The sequence below is a fragment of the Odocoileus virginianus genome, chromosome 11, assembly GCF_023699985.2.
Source record: "Odocoileus virginianus isolate 20LAN1187 ecotype Illinois chromosome 11, Ovbor_1.2, whole genome shotgun sequence".
In the NCBI taxonomy this organism is placed as follows: Eukaryota; Metazoa; Chordata; class Mammalia; order Artiodactyla; family Cervidae; genus Odocoileus; species Odocoileus virginianus.
Window position 1 is genome coordinate 34429633 of NC_069684.1, and position 23424 is coordinate 34453056.

The window sequence follows — 23424 nt, forward strand, 5'->3', positions numbered from 1 at the left end:
TCCTGGGAAACAGGAAATAAACACAGGTTTATTTTAAGTTGATAAATGCTTTACATTGTTTTAACTTTATGCTATACTTTAAGAAATAATAAATACTTCTCACATGACAATGAATTTATCTTTTTAATTTACTACTTAACATAACTCAAAACACTCTTATTCCAAGGAATGTGAAATAAACATTAACTTCTCTCAAGATTTTTCCAATCACTTCACTTCTCATTAAAGAAAGCGCCTGCAACTAAAATGCTCCATGAACCAGTACAACAAAAGTATAAAAATTAAAACAGCCACTAAATGTTTCCATTCATCATAAAATGAGCACACAACTTAGTCTTTTGATGGCTAAATGCACTTGTATTGCATAATCCGACACCTGAGCCACCCTGGGCTCGCCTAGGCAGGAAGAATTTCAAATGATGAGAAGGTAGCTTCACAGAAACAAAAACTCATAAACCAAAACCCTCCGGCAATGCTTAAGAAAATTTCAGAAGGAACTTGCTACAAAGGACCACAGGCAAAAATAGCTCAAATTATTTCTGTACAAAAGTACGTTCCACAGAATCTTTAGACGGGTTGGAATAAGACAGAGAATAAATCAGATAAATTCAGAAAAAGTGTCAAAAACAGACATTTAATTAAATATGGCAACATTTTTGTTACTCAAAATTCAACTGATCAGCAGAGTCATGAAAGGAGAATTTTTTTTATAAAGCTTTTATACCAAAACCCAACAGAAAACTAGCTCATTTCAAAGAGTCACTTTGAATATACACGCATTTTTTAGGGTATTTTGAATTCACAGACATTCACAGCTACATCTGACATAACCACTGTTGGCAGATTCATCATTTCTGAGTCTCAGTTTTCTCATCTGTAAAATAATCTCAAAGGCCCCCTCTGGCTCTATCACTGTATGTTCAGAATAAGGATTCCTTATAACCACAAAAATTCTAAGTAGCAAATAGGTGAGAAAGTAAATGGGAATATGAAAATCATTCACTTATTTAGAACATGGCTTATGCCCAAGCAAGGTGATTCAACCTCCAATATATAAGAGACTATTATAATGTTATATAACACTCAAGAAACACAACTAGAAGAGGAATAAAAGCCGGCTATATCATTCAGATATCTACATGTTTCCCCAACAAGAAGTTGTACAGCAGGAAGATCCCTAAATTGGGGTCTGTTACCAACTTTTTGGATTGTTGACAACAATCACACAAGTCACCTGGTCTTCCTGTGCTTCAGATTCTAATCTATTTAGAGACTGGAACAGATGACTGAAAGAAGTCCCTTCCAATTACAGTAACCTCTCAAGAAAACGACAGACAAAAAGGGTGCTTAAATGAAACTTAATCATCACCAAGAGTTGCTCAGCCTCATCTTAATATCCTATCTAAGTATATAGAACCATGCAGACTCTTTGTGAACAGATCAGAAATCCATAAAAATTCATTATTTCAGACCTGATCGTTCTACATTAATGAACACACAGGAGAAGAACTGTTTCAAGGAACTATGTGACACACTCATTGTCCCATACAGCCCCACAGGATATTCTCTGAGGTCAAAAAGGAGCGTCCACAGAAGTAAACTGGTTTCAGGAATCCTGCTGCTAGCAGCGGCTCAAGCTGGGTTATTCTGGGCTGCCGTGGAGTTATAGGATTAAAGCAGATGACGGCTCACACAGGATATGTGATGCAACCAACTCAGTACCGCTATGCTCATGGGTTACATTTTACCTTAGTTTCTTTTAAGGATTATTATTTTTTTAAATTTAACTTTGTTTTATAAACATCTGAAATATTTACATGGCTCCAAAGCCAAATCTACAAAAACCAAATTTGTTCAAAGAATATATTAAGGCTTGGAAAGCAGGGCCTCTGGATTCACACCTGAAGTGTATGACTGTGGATTGTGACTCCATTGCTCTCAACTCACTCGCCTGTGTCCACACGTGGTAATAATGGAGCCTTCCTAAAAGGGGCGCTGTGAGGATTCAGTAAGATCACTGTGCCTACTACTGGGCTTGTGAGATCTCAGTGAACTCTGACCACTATCACCAGGCTCTTGGCAGAGGATCACCACAGTCCTAGAGTGCAAATGCAGGTCACAAGGTCAATTTGGAGGTGCCACATCACTGGCCAAGGTCATGGAGCCCACCACCGGGACCACGACTCCCATCTTTCAAGTCCAGCAGCACCCCACAGCACTGCCTCCTGAGACTTCAGACCCGACCCCTTCATGGACCATCACCACAGACTCCCTATGGCCGGCACAGGAGAAAGAAGAATTTGCTTCCCACCTAGGGAACTTCAAAGGTCTCACCGTATTCAGTGCATTGAGGGTGGTGTCATCCCGCGAGGCCGCCACACAGCCATCTTCCGTGGAGCCTCCGTCACACATCCCGGCAAAGGCTGCCATGCTCCTGTGGAGACGGGAAGAGAAGACAGCAGAGCAGACATTTCAGCCCTCGGTTCTCAGAGCACAGCTCCAGCCCAGGCCAAAGTCCACCACTATACACGCGATTAAGCCAGAGCTCTCAGGCCTGCTTCTGCTCTCATCTTAAACATTTTTTTTTGTTTCTCGGCAGTTCACTATTTACTCACTGAGAAAGAGAAATGTTATTCTCATTTGATTCCATTTGTTTTTCTTCCCATGCTTTATCAGTACTTAGATTTTAGTTTTGAGGGCGTGAAAAATCTAAAACTATCTGCCAGAATCATCAGCTGGATTATAAACTTTTGAAAGGTCAGTCTCCAGAAAATATGTAAAACTGAATCCTTTGAAATTTTACTTAACTCTTCTCATGCTGTACATTAACCATCTCTAAGCAAACGTAGAAGAGGTGGAAAAAACTCTTAGCACTCACCCCTGCCCTGAAGCCTCCATCTCTGCTGTAGCCCCCAAGTTACACTGCTGACCGCACAGCAGCCAGAGTTATACCTCCACCACTGCCTGACTTCAACATTCCTGTTGCCTGTTGTTGATACTGCAGTGAGTGAGTCCCAGAAACCCCTGCAGACAAAGGAAGGCCCTGCCTGCACTGTGACATGTCTGGGACAGACGTGAACTTCTCGTTTTGTAATTTAGGCATTTTCAGGTTAGCAAGTATTCATATAGGTAAGCCCTCAAAATGTAAAGTTTAGGTCGGGTACCAATGAACAGCCATGGAACAAAGAAATATGGAATGGAATTTTAAGATGCACTGAATGAGCCAATTACTCAACTGTATTAAGAAGCGTTGATACTGGAATGTGTGACTTACGATGTTTTCTTTCTGAAAAGTTCTAAAATCTGTGTTGGGGCAAACATCAAGGAGAAAAAAGTGACTTCAACATCGAAAGTTGTGTTTCTCCAGTAAGAAGGAGCAAGGCTCTGATTACAGAGAGCGTAACAAAACGTAAAGCCAGAGAATGCCCAATATATAAACACAACTTCAAGGGAAAGGGGAAAGTTTACTGACCACTCATCAATTCAGAAAGCAGGAGGGTGTGGACTCCTATTACCTTGCTGCCCTCAAGTACATAAGGAGGTCACAGTCATTAACACCAGGCATCCAGACCAGTTCCTCATGCTGGGTCACAGTGTCTCCATCGGGAGAAGGGAATGGTTGCAAGTCGGGCAGTTTGGCCTGTAAGACAGGGATGAAGAAGTCACAATCAAGGTATGTTCAAAGAGCTGCCTGTGCAGGCAGGCCTTGGGGACAGACACAGTAGCTAATTGAACCTCTTTCTTTCAGCAGTACTGAAATAACTGAAAACTCATGAGTCACTGAAGCTGGCCCATTGCACACTCTGGGATCGTTTCACCGCAGGAGATTTCATAATGGACTTGATCTCTACTTAAGGAACCACTAACAGTGTCAATGTAAACTGGTGCCAGCATGGTCCATAGAGTGAAAAAGAAGTGGGCACATGTGAATAAAGAAGTAACAAAACAAAAAATGTTTTGGGAATAAGAGCTCCTTGATAAAGAAAAAGAAGGGAGAACCACACACATCCAATAAAACATGTTTACCAAGATATATATATATGTGTGTGTGTGTACACACATATATATATAAAATAATAGAGTCTCACCTAAGGATGTGTACTAAAGCAGTGAGTGAACTACTCTACAAACCAATGCTACTTTTAGGAGTCAAGATCAATGGGTCACATATTAGTAGACATATTAATACAAACAATCCATAAAGGTAACAACAATAAAACCAGGAGCACTAAATGACGGTGACAGAAATTGAATGAGCTGTGGTTCCAGGAGGAGAGGGCTGCTGGACAAGGGGCAGGCAGGAGCTTCTGAGATGACCCATGTTCTGTGCCTTGAAATGAACTGTCACAGAGGACTGAAGAGTATACCTAAGATACAAACAGGTCACTATACATAAAGGACACTTCAATTAAAAAAAAACTTTTGGAAAGATTTGAAAAACACTGCCCAACAACCAAGATTCTAAGTCAATTCTGTTAGAAATTAAAATATTGGATTGGCCAAGAAGTTCATTCGGGTGTTGGCATGCTGTTACGGAAAAACTGAAACAAAGATTTTGGCCAACCCAGTATTTCCAGCATTGTCTCACCCTCTACTACTGGAGCAGATCAAGTATAAACAGGCCTCATGACTGCTCAGAGGCCTATGAAAAGTCACCCATTTGCAAAACACACACATTCTTATTTTCTCAAATCAAGAACATGGTCACATTAATTTAATATTTTAAATTAAGAGCTGCAGTTTAAAAGCTCCAGTGTCCACAGAAACTTAGGCAAAAACTGTAAACGACTGAAGCAGGCAGAATGTACAGCCAACAAAAATAAAATGAGGGCCTCATGTTTCACTTTAAATGTTCTGCTGTCCACAGTAAACAGAATGCGACATCCCAGTTCAGACTTGCCACATTCCAAGTGCTCAAATCCATCCATGACAATGGCTCCCACTCTGAGCATGCACGTATTAGGTGTGAAGGGATCGGGGTGAGACGGAGAGAGTCCCATCTAGAGAACGCTGCCATGCAAGAGTGGGAACCAGTGCTCATACATCCTATGGGTTTCCCCAAAGTCCAGAAATCTTGACTTTAATGTGAAAGTTCATGGCTTTAAATGTTTGTCATTCAAATTTTAAAAAACTCCTGTGTGGCAAAACTCAACACGAGTCAGCCATGCAGCTGGCAGGCTACTGTCTACACTTTCTGCTTCAGTCTATCCCCCAAGCCTCTCACTGTGTATCCGGTGCTGACCACACCCCTTCAAAATGGTGTGCTTCCTTAATTCAGTACTGAATTGGGAGCCACAGTGAGTTCTCCTAAAATTAAAGCACAAGAGCAACTCACACCAAAAGGTCTCAGACATTTTGTACCAAGCTGTTTCCCGAGCACCACGTACAGTAGTTGGAGCAGTAACTCTCAAATAGTTGTTTGTGAAATTAATTTAAAAAAATACTATTGCTGTGGAGAAGAACCAACCCCTTCTAGAGAAAAAGGGACTAGAAATATAATTTTCTTAGAGAAAAGAACATACATGCAGGTGGCTCTGAATCATAGGAAAAGATGGCCAACTGTGCTGACAAGAGAAATGCAAATTAATGACACCAAGATACCATTGCTGAACTATCAGACCAACACAGTGCCAAACTGTGATGACACACGAGGCCATGTGTTGGCACGTGTCACCATGAACACAAAATGGTCCAGTCTCTATGCAGGGGAACGCTGTAATAGTCTTAGAATTATATGTGCCCTCTAAGCCAGCTATTCCCCCTTCTGGGGATAATATAATATCCCAAAGACAACTGGGCAAAATATAAATTTCCATGCATAACCTGTTCATCACAGCATTACTTGTAACAGAAATGACTAGAAACAGCACAAATTCCAGATGATGGGGCCTGGAAGAAAAGCTGTTTCTCCCATGCCAAGGGCTCCCAGGAGGTGGCAGAAGAGAATGAGGAGGGGCTTTGCATACTGTGGTCGAGGGAATGCCAGGATAGAGTGTCAGAAGGTAAAAGAAAGGTGGCGGAAGTGTTTATGTTATACTACCATTTATCTAAGAACACGGGGTGGGGGGGAATACAAATAATGATAAATCAAAACTTTTAAACACTAACAATTATCTATCAGGGAGGGAGGGAACAGGAAAAGAGGAGACAGGGAAAGGTGAACTTTCTGAACATAATTCATCTGCATGTTTGACTTTGGAGCCATGTATTTTACATAATTACAAAAACAAGTTTAAAGAACAATTCCCTAAAAACTGTAAAGCAAAATCAAAAATAAACCTACCTAACTAAGTTTTGAGTTTGCTCCTCTCCAAGAATCAGTGGAAACAGTTGACAGACTTTATTTTCTTGGGCTACAAAAGCACTGCAGATGGTGACTGCAGCCATGGAATGAAAAGACGCTTGCTCCTTGGAAGAAAAGCTATGACAAACCTAGACAGCATATTAAAAACCAGAGACATTACTCTGCCGACAGTAGGAGTCAAAGCTATGGTTTTTTCAGTAGTCATGCATGTATGGATGTGAGAGTTGGACCATAAAGAAGGCTGAGCACTGAAGAATTGATGCTTTTGAACGGTGGTGTTGGAGAAGACTCTTGAGAGTCTCTTGAACTGCAAGAATATCAAACCAGTCAATCTTAAAAGAAATCAGTCCTGAATATTTACTGAAAGAATTGATGCTGAAGCTGAAGCTCTAATACTTCAGCCATCTGATGTGAACTGCCGAGTCACTGGAAAAGATCCTAATGCTAGGAAAGATCCTGGCAGGAGAAGGGGATGACAGAGGATGAGATGGTTGGATGGCATCACCGCCTTGATGGACATGAGTTTGAGCAAGCTCAGGGAGTTGGTGATGGACAGGGAGGCCTGGCGTGCTACAGTCCATGGGGTTGCAAAGAGTCGGACGCGACTGAACTGAACTGAGGAATCATTTCAGGTAACATTAAAACATTCTAATTTGCCTAAAGAGCCTTAGTGGAATACATTCTAAGGCCAAAATAAAAACTGAATGCTAAGCTGTTTCCAATAATCATATTGTTTATAGCAGTGTGAGTACCATTATTCTAAGCTGCTATGTAAGTATTACAGGACTAAAGCAAATGAATAATTATTTTGATGTCATTTAAAAATTGGTTTTCTGACATGGGGAAAAGATACAGATATGGATGATAGAACATTTCACCTATAAGATTAAATATAAGGCCTAGATGTTGAATTAATATTAGAAAGAGACCATGATATATTTTATCTCTAAAACATAAATAAATTAAGGATAAAAGAAAAGGGGTGAGGGGGAAGCATATTTCCTAATCTGTTCTGAAACGGCCTGAAAACAGTATCTATCCCAGTAATAATGAACAGGGTAGCAGCCAACCAAAAAATGTCACTTTCCACTAACCAACCCAGGGAACAAAGCCAGGTCTCCTGCATTATTGGCAGATTCTTTACCATCTGAGCCAGCAGGGAAGCCCTATACTAAAACAATGAGGGATCATTACAAAAGTTTAGTTCTAGATCTAGGGCAGAGAACATATACAAGGAGACAAAAAAAAAACCATGTCATACTAAGTAATATACTCTAAACCAAAGATCATGGGGGTCCAGTGAAAAGGACACAGAAGACAGCAGGAAAAGGCACCTACTAGCCCCCAAATGGATAATTTAATCTCATCAGTAAGAATAACATCTGATTAGCATGTGAGTAATTTTAAACCCATTGATGACTACTGGAAGTTGTTAGAGAACCAACTGGTAAAAAGAGGGAAAGATTCAAGCATATATCCTGCCTTTCTTATGTGTTTCAGGGAATCAAAAATTGATAAGAGAAAAGTTGATCAGCCAATAAAGGAAGGGATGACAGGATTAGCATATCACCATCTTAAAGTGTGAACCTAAGTAACAAGTACAATTAGACAGTGAATCTACATACAGAAAGTCCCCTACATATGAATCTTCCAGCGGCAGACTTTCAAAGATGAGAACATGCATCTGGTTCCAGCAAGGAACAAGAGCCATCGATGGCAGGTGTGAGTGACATTGCAGCTTGCCCTCCATCTCCTACTGATGATGATCCTTCAGCTCTACCATCTCCCATCTCCCCTTCTCCCTCCTCCAGTTAGTAACTCTTCTTGCCTCTTCACGTGACACCATATCATGTCTCTAGGATGTAATGGCTACCATGGCTCAATATCAACATCCATTTCAACTCAAGGGGCAAGCCAGTCATGCTAAAATACAACAATTTTCCCAAGTCTAGATATAGGCACATGACCCACCCATGGCAATGACATGTGGGAACTAATGGAGACCTTCCAGGAAAATCTTCCTTCTTCTAAGGGGAAAGAAGAGCGGTGTGTATCCCTTCCCTCCTCTCAACATTTGCTGCATTTTCATTCACTGTAAGAACCACTATTAAATGCATTCAGAAAGAAGAAATGCTACCAATTAAATTATAATCACACCGCAGGATGTACAATGAAGCTTGATATCAGAGATAATGTGAACAGAAGAAGTATATCTTAGAATCAAGTCCAGCTTCTGGCCTAAGGAAGAAGGCAGCCATGGGTATAGCTGAACACCAAATCACAACAACTGGAGAGGAGCAGAGTGGAGCCTGGTCCTCTCTGACCAGACGTGATGATATGTGAGACCATGAACAGCCATGTTCAGCCAGAGTGTTCTGGCCCTATCTGTCAAAGCATCCTACCTGATATAGAGATCAAAAGACAAGATGACAGACAGAGAAAAAAAAAAAATTAAAAAAAAAAAAGATGACAAACAGAACAGCAGAGTCTTAGTAAGCTCAATAAAATATGGAATAACACAGGTCATGACACAACAAGCTTATGGCTGACAAACATCTTAATCACTTTGACTTTTCTGAAGGAAATGGGGTTTTTTAAAAGCTAAATGAAAGCATGAAGTGAAATGAAAGTTACTCAGTCGTGTCCAACTCTTTGTGACCCCATGGACTACAGTCCATGGAATTCTCCGGCCAGAATACTGGAGTGGGTAGCCTTTCCCTTCTCCAGGGGATCTCCCCAACCCAGGGAGTGAACCCAGGTCTCCTGCACTGCAGGCGAATTCTTTATCAGCTGAGTCACCAGGGAAGCCCACAGTGACCAAATGTTCACTGACAGATTAACAACCATATATACAATGAATAATTCAGCCATAAAAAGAAATCAAATTCTGACATATGCTACAATGTGGGCGCTCCCTGAAGACCTTATGCTAAGAAAACAAGCCAGACACAGGAGGGCTGATGCTGGCTGATTCCACTGAGATACGGTATCTAATAGCTGTCAGATTTGTGGACACAGTAAGGATAAGGGAGGTGGCCAGGGAATGAGGGGAGGGGAGAATGAAGAGTTACTGTTTCATGGGAACCGAGTTTCAGATTGGGAAGCTGAATAGGTTCTGGGGATTGGCTGCACAACGATGTGAAGATACTTATGGGCACTGAACCATTCACTTTAAAGTGGTCAGAATGGTTAATTTTAGATTGTATATACTTTACCATAATTTTTTTAAGGTATGTGGTAGTCTTTAAAAAATAAATCTCTGCATTTATATAAAATTCCAAATAGCATAAAAACAGTTCTAAGTTGCTACTCAACAGAATAAAGGACCAGCTGAATAATAAGAAATAAAAACCTATTAAAGAAGTTACTAAAATTCACTTTACCTGATGGCTAGGACCAACACGAATTTCGCCCTGGGTACTGTTCAGCCTCCTGTCATGAAAAGAGCACATCAGGTTAGCAGAGCACAGTTCTGACATAAAAAAGCACATGTTTTCAAGAGGCATAACGCAGGAAGAATTAGCTTCCCCACTATTTGTAATGTTGCCTGCACATATACACTTCCGCCCCAACCCCACATGCAACCTTTTTCTTCTAAAAGCCCTCTTACTACAGCTTCCTGCCTTGAGTATCTATATCATCCTTCTTTCATCCCACAGAGAGATGGACATTCCTATAGTACAAATCGCAATATATGTGTCTTCTTTTCAAAATATTTCAGGGTGCCCTACTATAAATTTAATTAAAATATAAACAAGATATTTTATGATTCCTAGTGTACACACTGGGTCATTCATTCATTCTCTCATTCAACAAATATTAAGTACCTACTGCAAGACAGGAACTGTCCTGGGTACCGGGGATAAAGTAATGAAAATAATATTCCTGGCTTATGGGAATTTTCATTCTCATTTGGATTAAAAAGCAAAAGAACAAATAATAGGTCAGGTGCTAATATGGGTCATAGAACTAAAGGGGTGGTGAAGAATGAGCTTTTACAGTTCCTTGTACAGGGCAGTCAGAATAGGCCTTCTTAACAAAGTGAAGTGGAGCAGAGATGTCCAGGGATGTGCGGGGGTGAGCCCAACAGGTCCAGGAGGTGAAGGACCGTCTTCTTCCTATGACATTCTCACTGCACCTGCTGCACTCACCCTCCCTGGTGCCAAACCCAAACGGCCCAGGCTCCTTCAGAAAACCAGCATTACACCAAAACCTTTCTTTATCTCCTCCCATGTCACCTCACACATCTTAAAAGTGTGGGGTATCTTCCCCTTTCCACTCCTGGAAACATTCACTGAAGGTCTATTCATGCCAGGCCCTGCACAGGACATGCAACACGTATATACTGTGGGTGAAGAAATGCAGACCCCGCCTCCCAGAGCTCCGTGACCCTGTTGACCCTGGCCATCTGTTGACTCTCTCAGGGAAACCCTCTCCCTGCCCAGTGATACATCCTAACTGAGTCTTACAGTCACCTGTGAGTTTTCATTATTGGGCAGAGAAGGCTTTTCTGCAACAAGAGCTGCTCAATGACTATCTGCTGACTTGGACTAAGCTGAAGAGCAGAGCAGCCAAGACCAAAAAGCAAGCCCAGTCTCTGGCTTTTCTCCCATGAATCTGATACCCCCACCACTCCTGCACGCGCGTGCACACACACACACACCCCATTGGCTTTGAAGCTATAAAATGAATTTCAGAAAAACTCTTATTTCTTTCAGGTCCAGCACTTCCTTCAACCTGACAATTTTTCTCATGAAGTCTTATTTTGGCAAAGAGGACAGCAAGTATGACAAAGCCAGAGAGAAGACCAACAAAAACAAAGTGGTCTGATCCTTAAGATCATCACAATCCACAATCCATCTAGCTAGGGAGGCAGCAGGTGTGCCCCAGACACCAGAACAGGTCCAATCAATATGTTCATAAGCCCAATTCATTTTAGGAGAACGGGAGAAATGCTCAGGGGAGTGATCAGAATTAGGCAGGCTTCAGGAAGGGGGGAAGTTCCAGCGAGTCCTAAAGCAGATGAGGAGCCCAAAATCAGGGCAGAGGCGGATTCCCAAGTGGGACCAAAACCCCGCTGAGGCAGGAAACTGAAAAACAGGGACAGAGGCAGGGGTGGGAGAAAGGCTTGCATGACAGGCTGCCTTCAACTTACTAGCCACCCGAGATGCAGAGCTGACGTCCCAGGGGTTTTACGTAGGATCACGAACAGCTGTTTTAGGAAGCATGTAGAGGAGCCACACAGGCCATGAGGCTATTTTAATCTGAGTACTTCTTAAAAAAAAAAAAAGCAGTCAGTGTTACCCACCAGTTCTGTTCTGTAACTAGCTAAAAGCAAAAATTCGTTGCCAAAAGCTCTCTCCTCTATTTCTAAATACTTTTCAAAGACTTGCCTGCCTAGAAATAGGTCTGGCCCAAATGTATCATCTCAGAAAATTTCAGCCACAGCCAGCCTAGCAACGCGTATCCCACAGCTCAACTTTCAGGTTCTGCTAGAAGGTCTATGTTGGGCCAGGGTTCTCAAGTGGTTGGTTATGGAAGCATCTTCCCATCACTGCCACACACTGCTAAGTCCTGGATAATTTCAGGACAAATAATTCTGGTTCATTTTTATTTCAAAGGCGGGGGTTTTGCTTGTTTCTTTTAGTATTTTAATAATCCAGTATTATATTTAGCTCAAAACTGTGCCACAGGGACTTCCCTGGCAGTCCAGCAGTTAAGACTTTGCCTTCCAACACAGGGGTTGTAGCCTGGATCCCTGGTCAGGGGGCTAAGATCCCACATGCCTCACAGCTAAAAAAACAAAGCATAGAACAGAAGCAACATTGTAACAAGTTCAATAAAGACTTTAAAAATGGTCTACACCAAAAATCTTAAAGAAAAAAAAAAAACAAAAACTGTGTCATAATAACTGAAAGTCGCTCAGTCAAGTCTGACTCTTTGCAACCCCATGGATGATAGCCTATCAGGCTTCTCAGTCCATGGAATTCTTCAGGCCAGAATACTGGAGTGGGTAGCTGTTTCTTTCTCCAGGGAATCTTCTCAACCCAGGGATCGAATCTAGGTCTCCCACATTGCCGGCGGATTCTTTACCGTCTCAGCCACCAGGGAAGCCCATGAATACTGCAGTGGGTAGCTATCCCTTCTCCAGTGGATCTTTGCAACCCAGGAATTGAACCAGGGTCCCCTGCATTGCAGGCGGATTCTTTACCAGCTGAGCTACTGAAGAAATCCCCAATACTAAAACCCCACAAATACTTCATAAATAACTCCTTATGTCCCACTTATTTGTATAAAAATAGGAGACTAATAATTGTTAATACTGCTAATAATGACACAAGTGAGAAAAAAAATGTTGGGGTCTCTTAGGAGCCAAAATGAGAAATCTATTTCTCTCTTTTATGTCAACGAAGGGTACTTATTAATAAGCAGACCAAAAAGCACAAAATAAAGCAAAGAATCCTTTAAAATTAAAAATCAATTTTTACAAAAAGGTATTTATAACATGCAATTTTTAAACATTAGGGATTCCCAGCAAGAGATACAACAAAGTTGTATTTGAGCAAGATTAGGATCCAAGGTAAACAGACAAGACAATGGCATAAGCCTACCATCTCCAGGAACTCACAGATAGAGAATACATTGCAGAAATATTTTTAATTCCAAGAGAAAAAGGTAGATAGTGATATACCTTATTAAAGAAAACTGGATGCATCTAACACAAAAACTGTCAGAATATGAACTAAAATGAAGAGAAAAAGTAGGCTTCCTCCTGGGAAACTGCCAGTATTCAGCTAGATCTGGAATCCCCGGAACATCTCAGCCCTTCCTTCTCCCAACAGCAGCCAAGCTCTGTGTTCAAAGGTCCTCGGCTGCCAGCTCCCTGCCCGACTGCTCCTTCTGAGGTCCCCACCTCGTGCCAGCAGGTGACATTTTGCCATGAGTAATGGACATCTACCTCCACCCATTCTGGAACTGTCTAGTACAGAAACTGAGATTTCATCCCTTTTCTATATTCTCCCAGTATCGAATACAGTACCTGTCTGGCATTACTACTCATTCAAGGCAAATGGGAAATTCCCTGATTACATGAGTATTCTACACTGCTAGAATGCACAACTTGATAAAAATCACCAGAATTATTTAAATACAATATCAACAGCATGTACAAAACATTCAGTTATCTTATGCTGACTACTACATTTTTCCTTTTACTTAATACAGCAAATCTCAAACTTTCTGGTTTTAGGTAACCTTTACATTCTAAAGTTATTGAAGTCTTAAGGAAGCTATATTTTTGAAAAATTTCAAAATATTTACTTATTTATTTTAGTGTAATAACAGACTTATAACACATTCTTATGAAAAACAATTTTATTTAAACAAAAAACCAATGAAAATAGAAGCACTGTTTTATATTCTCACAAATCTCCTTAAGATCTGACATAATAGGAGACAGCTAGATTCTTGTATCTGTTTCCACATTCAGTCTGCTGCAATGAGTTCTTCTGATTAAAGTATATGAAAAAAAAATAAAACTAATCTCACGCAGATACATAACTAAGAAAGGAAAGACAATCTGACTAATCTTTTTGACAATTACGTATATTCTTTTTGATACTACACCAAAACTCAACATGAGACTGTTACCTTATTAATGATTTTTTTGACTTTTGTACATTAAAATCTTATTGGTTTTTGAATGGATTTTCCACTCATGATCTTGTCATACATTTGTTAAGATCGAAAATAGTCGGTCAAGAAGCTCCAATACTTTTGCCAACTGATGCAAAGAGCTGACTCACTGGAAAAGAGCCTAATACTGGGAATGACTGCGGGCAAGAGAAGGGTGAGGATGAGATGGTTGGATAGTACCATGGACTCAACAGACATGAGTTTGCGCAATCTCTGGGAGACAGTGAAGGACAGGGAAGCCTAGTGTGCTGCAGTCCATGAGGTCGCGAACAGTCAAACACAACTTAGCGACTGAACAACAAAAAGGTTTGCAGATCTTCCAAATATTAATAGTTTTTTTTTAAATCACATTTATTAGTATTACCATACATCTTGTAAGAAAAGTCTGTTAATTTATAGAAGCTGTTAAGCTCAGAGTGGTGGGTAAAACTTTTTCTAAATTCTATTTATTACTTGAAAGCTCCAATCTCACATTGGGAAAAGAGCTGTTTTCCTTAAAATGGCAGGTTCACCAAGATCATGATCAAGAAAATGTCCACCAAGTACCCAAGGGAGTATCCACAGTCTATCAGTTATTCTTTCAAATAAAAATGGTGTTCCATGAAAGAAGTGGCTAGTTAAGTTTTGGACTGAAACAAACAAACCGAGTCCTCTGGTATGCACCTTCTGGTCTTTCATGTTGCTTCCCATTTCATCATAAGGAGCTCAAGGGCAGGATCTGATAAAAGTAATAATGAGGCCCACAAACCAGCTTTGAGAGGAACTGTTATTCATATCATACATTATGAAATTCAGAAAATTCTGGGGGCTAACTAATTACGAAGACTGAGTTGTTTCCTATTTTGTATTACCTGTTACCCTGTTCACTTACACTTCTTCACTCCAGCCCATCAATGTGAAATATTATACTTTTGTTGAAGAAAAGAGATGTTCACGCATATAACTTGATTTAGAACTCTGACACTGTTACACAGAGAAATTCACAGGAAGAGAATGGACGCTGCATCCACATTAATGGAAAACAAAGCAAAGTCTGCAGCCACTTTCTGAGGTCATGGGGACTGGGATTAACCTGAGTGTAGAACAACAGATGCTTCTGAACTAGGGTGCTGGACAAGGCTCTTGATAATCTCCTGGATTCCAAGGAGATCAACCCTGAATATTCATTGGAAGGACTGATGATGAAGCTGAAGCTCCAATACTTTGGCCACCAGATGAGAAGAGCCAACTCACTGGAAAACACCCTGACACTGGAAAGATTGAAGGCTTAAGCAGAGGGGGCTGGCAGAGAATGAGATGGTTAGATAGCATCATGACTCAATGGACATGAACCTGAGAAAACTCCAGGAGATGGTGCTTGACAGAGGAGTTTGGCAGGCTGCAGTCCATGGGGTTACGAAGAGTCAGTATGACTTAGAGACTGAACAACTGATCAACAAGAACAACAACACTGTCTAGTGAATGTTCACTGGGATAAATTCTTAAAAATATGCTGGCGGCTAAATCTCAAAAGGGCCCTAATGGAGAAAATGACAGGTTAATCCTTCAGTAAGTAACAATAGCTAATATATAAGTAGTAAATCTCACACGTAGGTGATGGATACTACACATGCAATAAGAAACCAAAGATGGAAGTCATATCCCAGGATAATGCAAGACACATCGATGTACATCTTTATCCTTGCCTCAGGGTTTCCCCCTCATATTACCATAAATTTAGGTAACTTATACTTGTATACCCTTTCACAGATCACTGCTTTGTCATGGAAAAAGGGCTTGATAACTCAATGAAGATATGGGCCATGCTGTGTAGGGCCACCCACGATGAACAGGTCACAGTGGAGAATTCTGACAAAACGTGGTTCACTGGAGGAGGGACTAGCAAACCATTCCAGTATACTTACTGTGAGACCCTCATGAACTGTATAAAAGGACAAAAAGATATGACACCGAAAGATGAGTCCCCCAGGTCTAAAGGTGTCCAAGATGCTACTGGGGAAGAGCAGAGGAGAACTACTAATAGCCCAGAAAGAATGAAGCGGCTAGGCCAAAGTGGCAACAATGCTCAGTTGTGGATGCGCTGATGATGAAAATAAGATCCAATGCTGCAAAGAACAGTATTGGATAGGAACCTGGAATGTTAGGTCCATGAATCAAGGTAAACGGGAAGTGGTCAAGCAGGAGATGGTAAGAATAAACACTGACATCTTAGGAATCAGTAGACTAAAATGGATGGGAATGGGGGAATTTAATTCAGATGACCATCTTATCTACTACTGTGGGTTTAAGAATTCCATAGAAGAAATGGAGCAGCCCTCATAATCAACAAGAGAGTCTGAAATGCAGTATTTGGGTACAACCTCAAAAATAAGAGAATTATCTCAGTTTGTTTTTCAAGGCAAGCCATTAAATGAACGAATACTCATTTGAGGAACTGCTGCTGAAGCTGAAACTCCAGTATTTTGGTCATCTGATGAGAACAGGTGACTCACTGGAAAAAGTCCCTGATGTTGGGAAAGATTGAGGGTAGTAGGAGAAGAGTCAGAGGATGAGATGACTGGATGGCATCACCGATGCAATGCACATAAACTTAGGCAAACTTCAGGAAATGGTGAGGGACAAAGAGGCCTGGTACGCTACAGTCCATGGGGTCACAAAGAGTCGGACGCGACCGGGTGACTGAACAACACAGTTGGATGACAAATACAAGAGAAATAATAATATTAGTTACTACTTACTAAGTGCTCCCTATGCCAGGCATAGGCTTTCCTGGTGGCTCAGTGGTAAAAAATCCACCTACCAATGCACAAGAATGTGGGTTTGATCCCAGGGATGGGATGATTCCCCTGGAGAAAGAAATGGCAACCCACTCCAGTATTCTTGGCTGGGAAATCCCATGGACAGGGGAGCCTAGAGGGCTACAGTCCATCGGGTCACAAATAGTCAGACACAACTTAGAGACTAAACAAACACAACAATGCCAGGTATACATTATTTCATTATTCCTTGACAACTCTATAAGGCAGTATCCTGACTTAATAGATAATAGTAATGGTAGCAATTGTAACATCAGTAAAGAAAGTAACAAACAAGAACACTTTCAATGTACCAGGAATTTTGAGCTCAGCAAATTTCAGACATTGTCTTATCTAACCTTACGGATGATGACCTTGTACAGTAGGTGTTATTACTACCTGTCCAGATAAGGAAACTGAAGCTAAGAGAGTTTATAAATTGACCATGATTACACAGCTAACAGGTTGGAAAAACCAGGATTCAAATTCAAATTTAGCTGATTACAAAGTCAGAGCTACACATTCCATATGCAGAGTGATTAAGTTACTGAACCAATATTACACAACTAATTATAAACAGAATTACTATGAGAAGACATAGCACTTTCCATACTTCAATTCTATGTTCATTTCCAGTATCAAAGTAAGACAAAATATCAAAAAGCGTTTCTTAAATCTACAAATCATGTTAAAAGAGAAAAATCCATCAAAGTTCAAGGTCAACTTACATAACATGTCAAAATGGCAAAATAGAGATAGTTGCCAGGTGTCGGGAATGGTGGGAGGAGAAAGGAAGGAGTGGAATCCTTGTGATGACAGAACAGATCCTGATTAGGACTGTGGTGACACCAAGCTACACCTTCAGTAAGATGTGACAGAACTATACACACCCTGTACCAACATCCCAGGTCTGGGTTCTGATGCTGCACTAGAGCTCTATACATACCCACTGGGGATGTGAGTGAAAGGTACATGGGAACACTTTTCCTGTAAAATTAAAAAATTAAAAGTTGTTTTAAAACAAAAGGTTAACCGAATGGTGCATCACAGATAGACTATGGATAAGAAAGAAAGCCAGACATGAAAAAGTTGAACAAATGACAGACAGAGTCCCTCAGAAGAAAAAGTAGAGGGTCTTTCCTGGTGGTCCAGTGGCTAAGACTGCATTCTCAATGCAGGCAGCCCAGGTTCGATCCCTTGTTAGGGAACTATATTACACATGCCACAGCTAAGATCCACTGCAGCCACATAAATAAATATTTTAAAAATAAATTTTAAAAAATATACTGCAAACAGCTGAAAAAATTACTGAAGAAATAATGCCATAGTTAATAAGCAATGAAATTCATATTCCTTTTTTTCTTTGTATTTACTAGAGATGTCTGGTGTGGGGTCATCCTTTTTGAGACATACTTAGCTGTGAAGCAGACTACTAAAATAAAAAAAAAAAAATTCACCATCCTCACCAGAAAGAAAGTATTTCTCTGCACCACTAATGTAAATAATATACATATTTCAAAACAGCTGAGTTTAATTCCCATTATTCTACACATGTTTTCTCTGGAATATGAAAAAATAGTCCCAGAAGCCAAATTACAACAATAATGGTAAGTCATTGTGTTTAGTCCTTGAGTTTAAAAAAATAGAAAGAAATTCATTGTATATGAAATCTGACACAAAAGAAACTGATGTGACAAAGCAGTGTCCATGGCAACTACAACTTAATATTTCAGTCCTCTTCAGCTGCAGTGGATTAAATAAAATGACAAGATGTTCCCTTTGAAAAGTAACCTGTTACCATGGAAACATTTTAGTCTAAGAAGTAAACAGGGAATGGACAGAAAGGAGCAGGGAGCCTGCGACTGAATATCAAACAGGGAGAAGCATCTATGCAGAGGAGATGAGGCGGGGGTGCCTGGCCAGATGCAGGAAGCTCCTTGAGAAGAGCACGCCGGCTGTAAAAAAAAGAGCTGCCGGGACAACACCACGCCTTCCCCCCAAAAGAGGGACGGTGTGAGGAAGGCCAAGGTCTGTGAATGTTTGCTTAAGATCCCCAAATATCTCTATGTGATCATGATGACTGCTTAAGACAAGAGTCTGCATCTACGGGGAAAGAAGAGGGACAAGGACCTGGGGTCCTGGGGAGAAGACACAAGCTGGTAGAAGAGAGGCCTTAGACAGGCAGCCTGTGCGGCTACTTTCCATCACAATCCAAACCCAGAATATAATGCACAGCCGCCCCCTGGCACATTCCCCAAAAGCTGGGACCAGTAACTCTCAAGTCAGACCCTGCTCTGTGGCTGGTGCTGTGAAGGAATGAAATCACAGTGCCATCTTCCTTCATCCGTTCTTCAGATCAGAACACTTCAGACAGTAGATCATTCTCATCTTTTCTGGAGGGTGTCAAGCTGAACAGTAAGACTGACATGAAATCAACAGAAGAAAGACAACAGAATCTCTAGCTACTAGCTCATTCAGAAGGTGACTACAGAGATAGGCTACAAGTCCATGATGAAATACATCAAATTTTAGGAAATCAAAAGACAATTTACCAGAATCACTTCTTCTCAGAAAGGTGGTGGGCAGGAGTGAAAAAGGACTGATAAGAAGGAAGACTACAACAGCATGCTGGGTGTCTCAGATTGCTTCAGCATGAATGCATATTTCTAAAGCAGTCTTTCCAGTAAGTCTGAAATTTCTTTGAAGTCTGACATAGTTTCTTTAAAAAAAAATGTATATTTTATATTCTTCTTGTTGTTTTTGTTGTTGTTCACTTTCTACATGTCTGACTCTTTGCTGCCCCAAGGACTGCAGCACGCCAAGTTTCCCCGTCCTTCACCATCTCTCAGAGTTTGCTCAAACTCATGTCCATTGTGTTGATGATACCATCCAACCATCTCATCCTCTACCAATCCCTTCTCCTTCTACCCTCGATCTTTCCCAGCATCAGGATCTGTTCCAATGAGTCGGCTCTTCACATCAGATGGCCAAAGTATTGGAGCTTCAGCTTCAGTATCAATCCTTCCAATGAATATTCAGGGTGGATTTCCTTTAGGATTGACTGGTTGGATCTCCCTGCAGTCCAGAGACTCTCAAGAGTCTTCTCCAGCACCACGATTTGAAAACATCAGTTCTTCAGTGCTCAGTCTTCTTTATGTCCAACTCTCACATCTGTACACAACTACTGAAAAAACCATAGCTTTGACTAGACAGACCTTTTTCGGCAAAGTGATGTCTGCTTCTTAATACACTGTCTAGGTTTGTCACTGCTTTCCATCTTTTTTCAGTCTCCTCTTTCACCTTCATTTATATTCTACTCCATGACATATTACCATTCAGTGTAAGATCCAAAAACCTGAGTAAAATCATTGTGCTCTGCATGTCCCCAGGATGCCCCGTGATTTGAGCACCTGAGTCCAGATGCCTGAGTGCAGAGGGGAGCATAGACTTCAGAGTCAAACAAAGCTGGACTGAAATTTCACTATCAAGGTTCTGTCAGCTCTAAGTGTAACCTTGAGGACACAATTCAATCTCTCTGAGCCCATCTATGAAATCAAATTCATAAAGGCTACTTTGCAAGCCTGCTATGAAAACGAAAGATGATCCATGAAAAGAAGTTGATACATGTCTGTCACACAGGAGTCAGGACTATTATTAGCTGCAAGCACTGGCAAGAGTGAGAAAGGGAGGCAGTTCCTTTATTAGGGGTTCCCAAAGCATCACTGACCTCTCCTTCAGTCTCTGTCACAGTCAGGATTTTATATTTCACTTGTGTAATTATTTCTCTTGATGGGTATCCTGACTGAAAGCACCATGTGGGTAGGAACCAAGTCTGATTTTAGCTCAACTACTACTTCCCAGAGCCTTTGGCACTCACTAAATTTCGTTTTATTAGAAATTTTATTAAATAAAACTTTATTAAATATGTATATAAAATTAAAATTTTATTTTAATAAATGACTCCAATATTTTAACTCAACTAGCATTTAGCCATGAAAGTGAAAGTGTTAGCTGTTCAGTTGTGTTTTGACTTTTTGCGACCCCATGGACTATACAGTCCACCAGACTTCTCTGTCCATAGGATTCTCCAGGCAAGAATACCGGAGTGGGTAGCCATTTCCTTCTGCAGGGGATATTCCTGACCCAGGGATCGAACCTGGGTCTCTTGCATTATAGGCAGATTCTTTACTATCTGAGCCACTAGAGGAGCCCCTCATTTAGCCACTAAATAGCAACTCAGTGCTTCATTGAAAGTTAAAATTCATGTGTGAGAATATACTCCCTTCCGAAGCAAATTAATCTAAGGCTTGATAAACTTTCCAGAAAGAACAAAAATCAGGATTCATTCAAAGTAAATTAGTCAACATTTGGAAGAGTTAACATTTCAAATCCATACACAAATGCAAAGGTCAAGACAGGAATTCATTAAAATCCAGAATCATAATATTTGAAATTTTCTCTGATGGAAGCTTCCTAAGAGGCCCCCTGATCCCAGCCTTCTAGCTGAACAGAAGAAACCAAGGTGGAGGAGATAAAGGTGCTCTTTTTTAATAGATTCCCCCTAAATATAATTTAAAATTTAGAACCAAGAATTTAGTCACTGGCTAAAGGAATAAGAATTTCCATGCTGACAACAAGATGCAGTAAATATGGCCTCCACACAATAATATGAATATCAGGAAAACACTGATAAAAAATTTTTTTAAAATAACACGTGAGACAGTGCTACGTTCAAAATGGATAACCAGTAAGGATCCACTGTATAGCATAGGAAACTCTACTCAAATGTTGGGTAGTAGGCTGGATGGGCGGGGAGTTTGGGGAAGAATGGATAACATATATAGGTAGAGCTGAGTCCTTTCGCTGCACATCTGAAACTTACCTCAACATTGTTCATCAGTTATACCCCAACACAAAGTAAAAAGTTTAAAGTCTGGGGGGGAGGGGGAGGATCAGAATACTAAGAAATGGGAAAAACATAATCCCAGAATAGTATCAGTTTTTTTTTAATGGAATAAACTTAGATTAAAGGAAAAAAAAAATGAGTGAGAAAGGATCTAGTTTCAAATCACCACCAAGACCTTGTTCCACTGTCTAAAGTTCTTATTTGTCTGATCCACCCCCCAACCCCCACCAGGCAGCATATCTGTCCACAGCATGTGACTCCACCCTACCTCAGGCTCCTTGTGGGTTTTACTGTCATCACCTGCTGTGACGATGTGAAGGAAACAGATGTAAGGACCACATTCAACACACACCCAACACATACACACAGATACACACACACACAACACACACACGGCAGTTCAGAAAACAACTTTATTTTAAAATCCCACCATAATTTTTAATGAGCAGTATTCAAAGATTAAGTCTATTTCCTGACCAAAAATGGTGCTGGCTTTCCATATACTGATATCAAACTATAATACATAGGAACAGAGTGTCCCCAGAAAAAGAGAGACTTTGGACCAAAGAAAGTGTGTCTACGACACACATCTGAACGTCTCTCTGTTCCTCCTGGGAAGTCTCTCGAAAATGCTATTTTTTAGAAAAGGACCATCACCTGTTCCTAGTCACTGTAGTGGTGTGAATATGGGGAGGGAGAGGCAACAGTGTTGGCAGCTATGGTGACGACACAAGTATTAGCCTACACACACTCCTCCCTCCTCATTACAGAAATTGGTAAGAAAAGAACAATGTTTAATACTGCATGCACCAAATGCTACATGGTATGAAAGTAAAGCCTTTCTTTAAAACTTTAAGAAGTATGAAGGAAAACATTAACACCTAAAGAGCCTGGCCAAACATATTGGTCATTAATTTAATTACCATAATTGCTAACACAATTCCTAAGATGGTCTTAATCGAACATGCTGACCAACAACTACAGATGTTGTTAAGCTAACCATACCTACCTAAGATTGGAGACTCGAACTTTGAATTAATAACAAAAATACACTGAGCAATTATGTGTCAGACACTTTCATATGGCTTGCTTCCAATCTTTATAACAACTGTGAGGAATATTTACCCCCACCACCCATGAGAAAACAGAAGTTCAGTTTAACAAATGTCACTTACTAAGTAGAATCTGAACCATATCATTCAGCTCCAGATGGAGTTTTCTCTCTTACCACAGATGCCACTCATTTAATGCAGCATATTCATGCCAGAGGCCCATCTCAGGCACTCTACAGTCCAGTAAGGAAGACAATTAATCAAAGAGTCACAAACAAACATACAGTTCAGAGAACTCTGATAGAAAGTCTAATTATCCCAACTGAATTAAAATGAACTGTTTTAGTTTAAATCCAAAGTTTCACAGAGCATAAAGAGATTCAATTCATTTTCTTTCAGATTTGCTTTAAAGATATATTCAAGAACCTGACTCCTTGCCTGTCACAAACTGCTCAGGGCAGATGACCATCAGTTTGGGAGGAGATTCACAAACACACGCATAATTTCAAATCTCCCTTTTGCCCATATCTGCTCTTTTTACTCTGTCAGACATGTTTTACAGCTTTAGAATGAATGTTTTTCTGTTTGAAGGACAACTTAGTTCAGTAATGACCAAAATATAAAATGAAAAATTAATTTAGAAGGAAAAAGAATCAGGACCAACAAATAACT

The 23424-nt window shown here is 40.5% G+C and overlaps 1 protein-coding gene across 7 annotated transcripts in view; it reads right to left on the reverse strand.

Annotated features, from left to right (window-relative positions):
* Nucleotides 1-23424, reverse strand: part of RERE (arginine-glutamic acid dipeptide repeats) — a 405272-nt gene that overhangs the window by 117226 nt on the left and 264622 nt on the right. For all 7 annotated transcript variants that reach the window (XM_020913245.2, XM_070474246.1, XM_070474245.1 and 4 more), the window contains 3 exons: nt 9688-9736; nt 3516-3640; nt 2335-2434 (listed from right to left, as the gene is read on the reverse strand). In XM_020913245.2, the coding sequence (XP_020768904.2) occupies nt 2335-2434; nt 3516-3640; nt 9688-9736 (274 nt within the window). The remainder of the gene's footprint in view (nt 1-2334; nt 2435-3515; nt 3641-9687; nt 9737-23424) is intronic.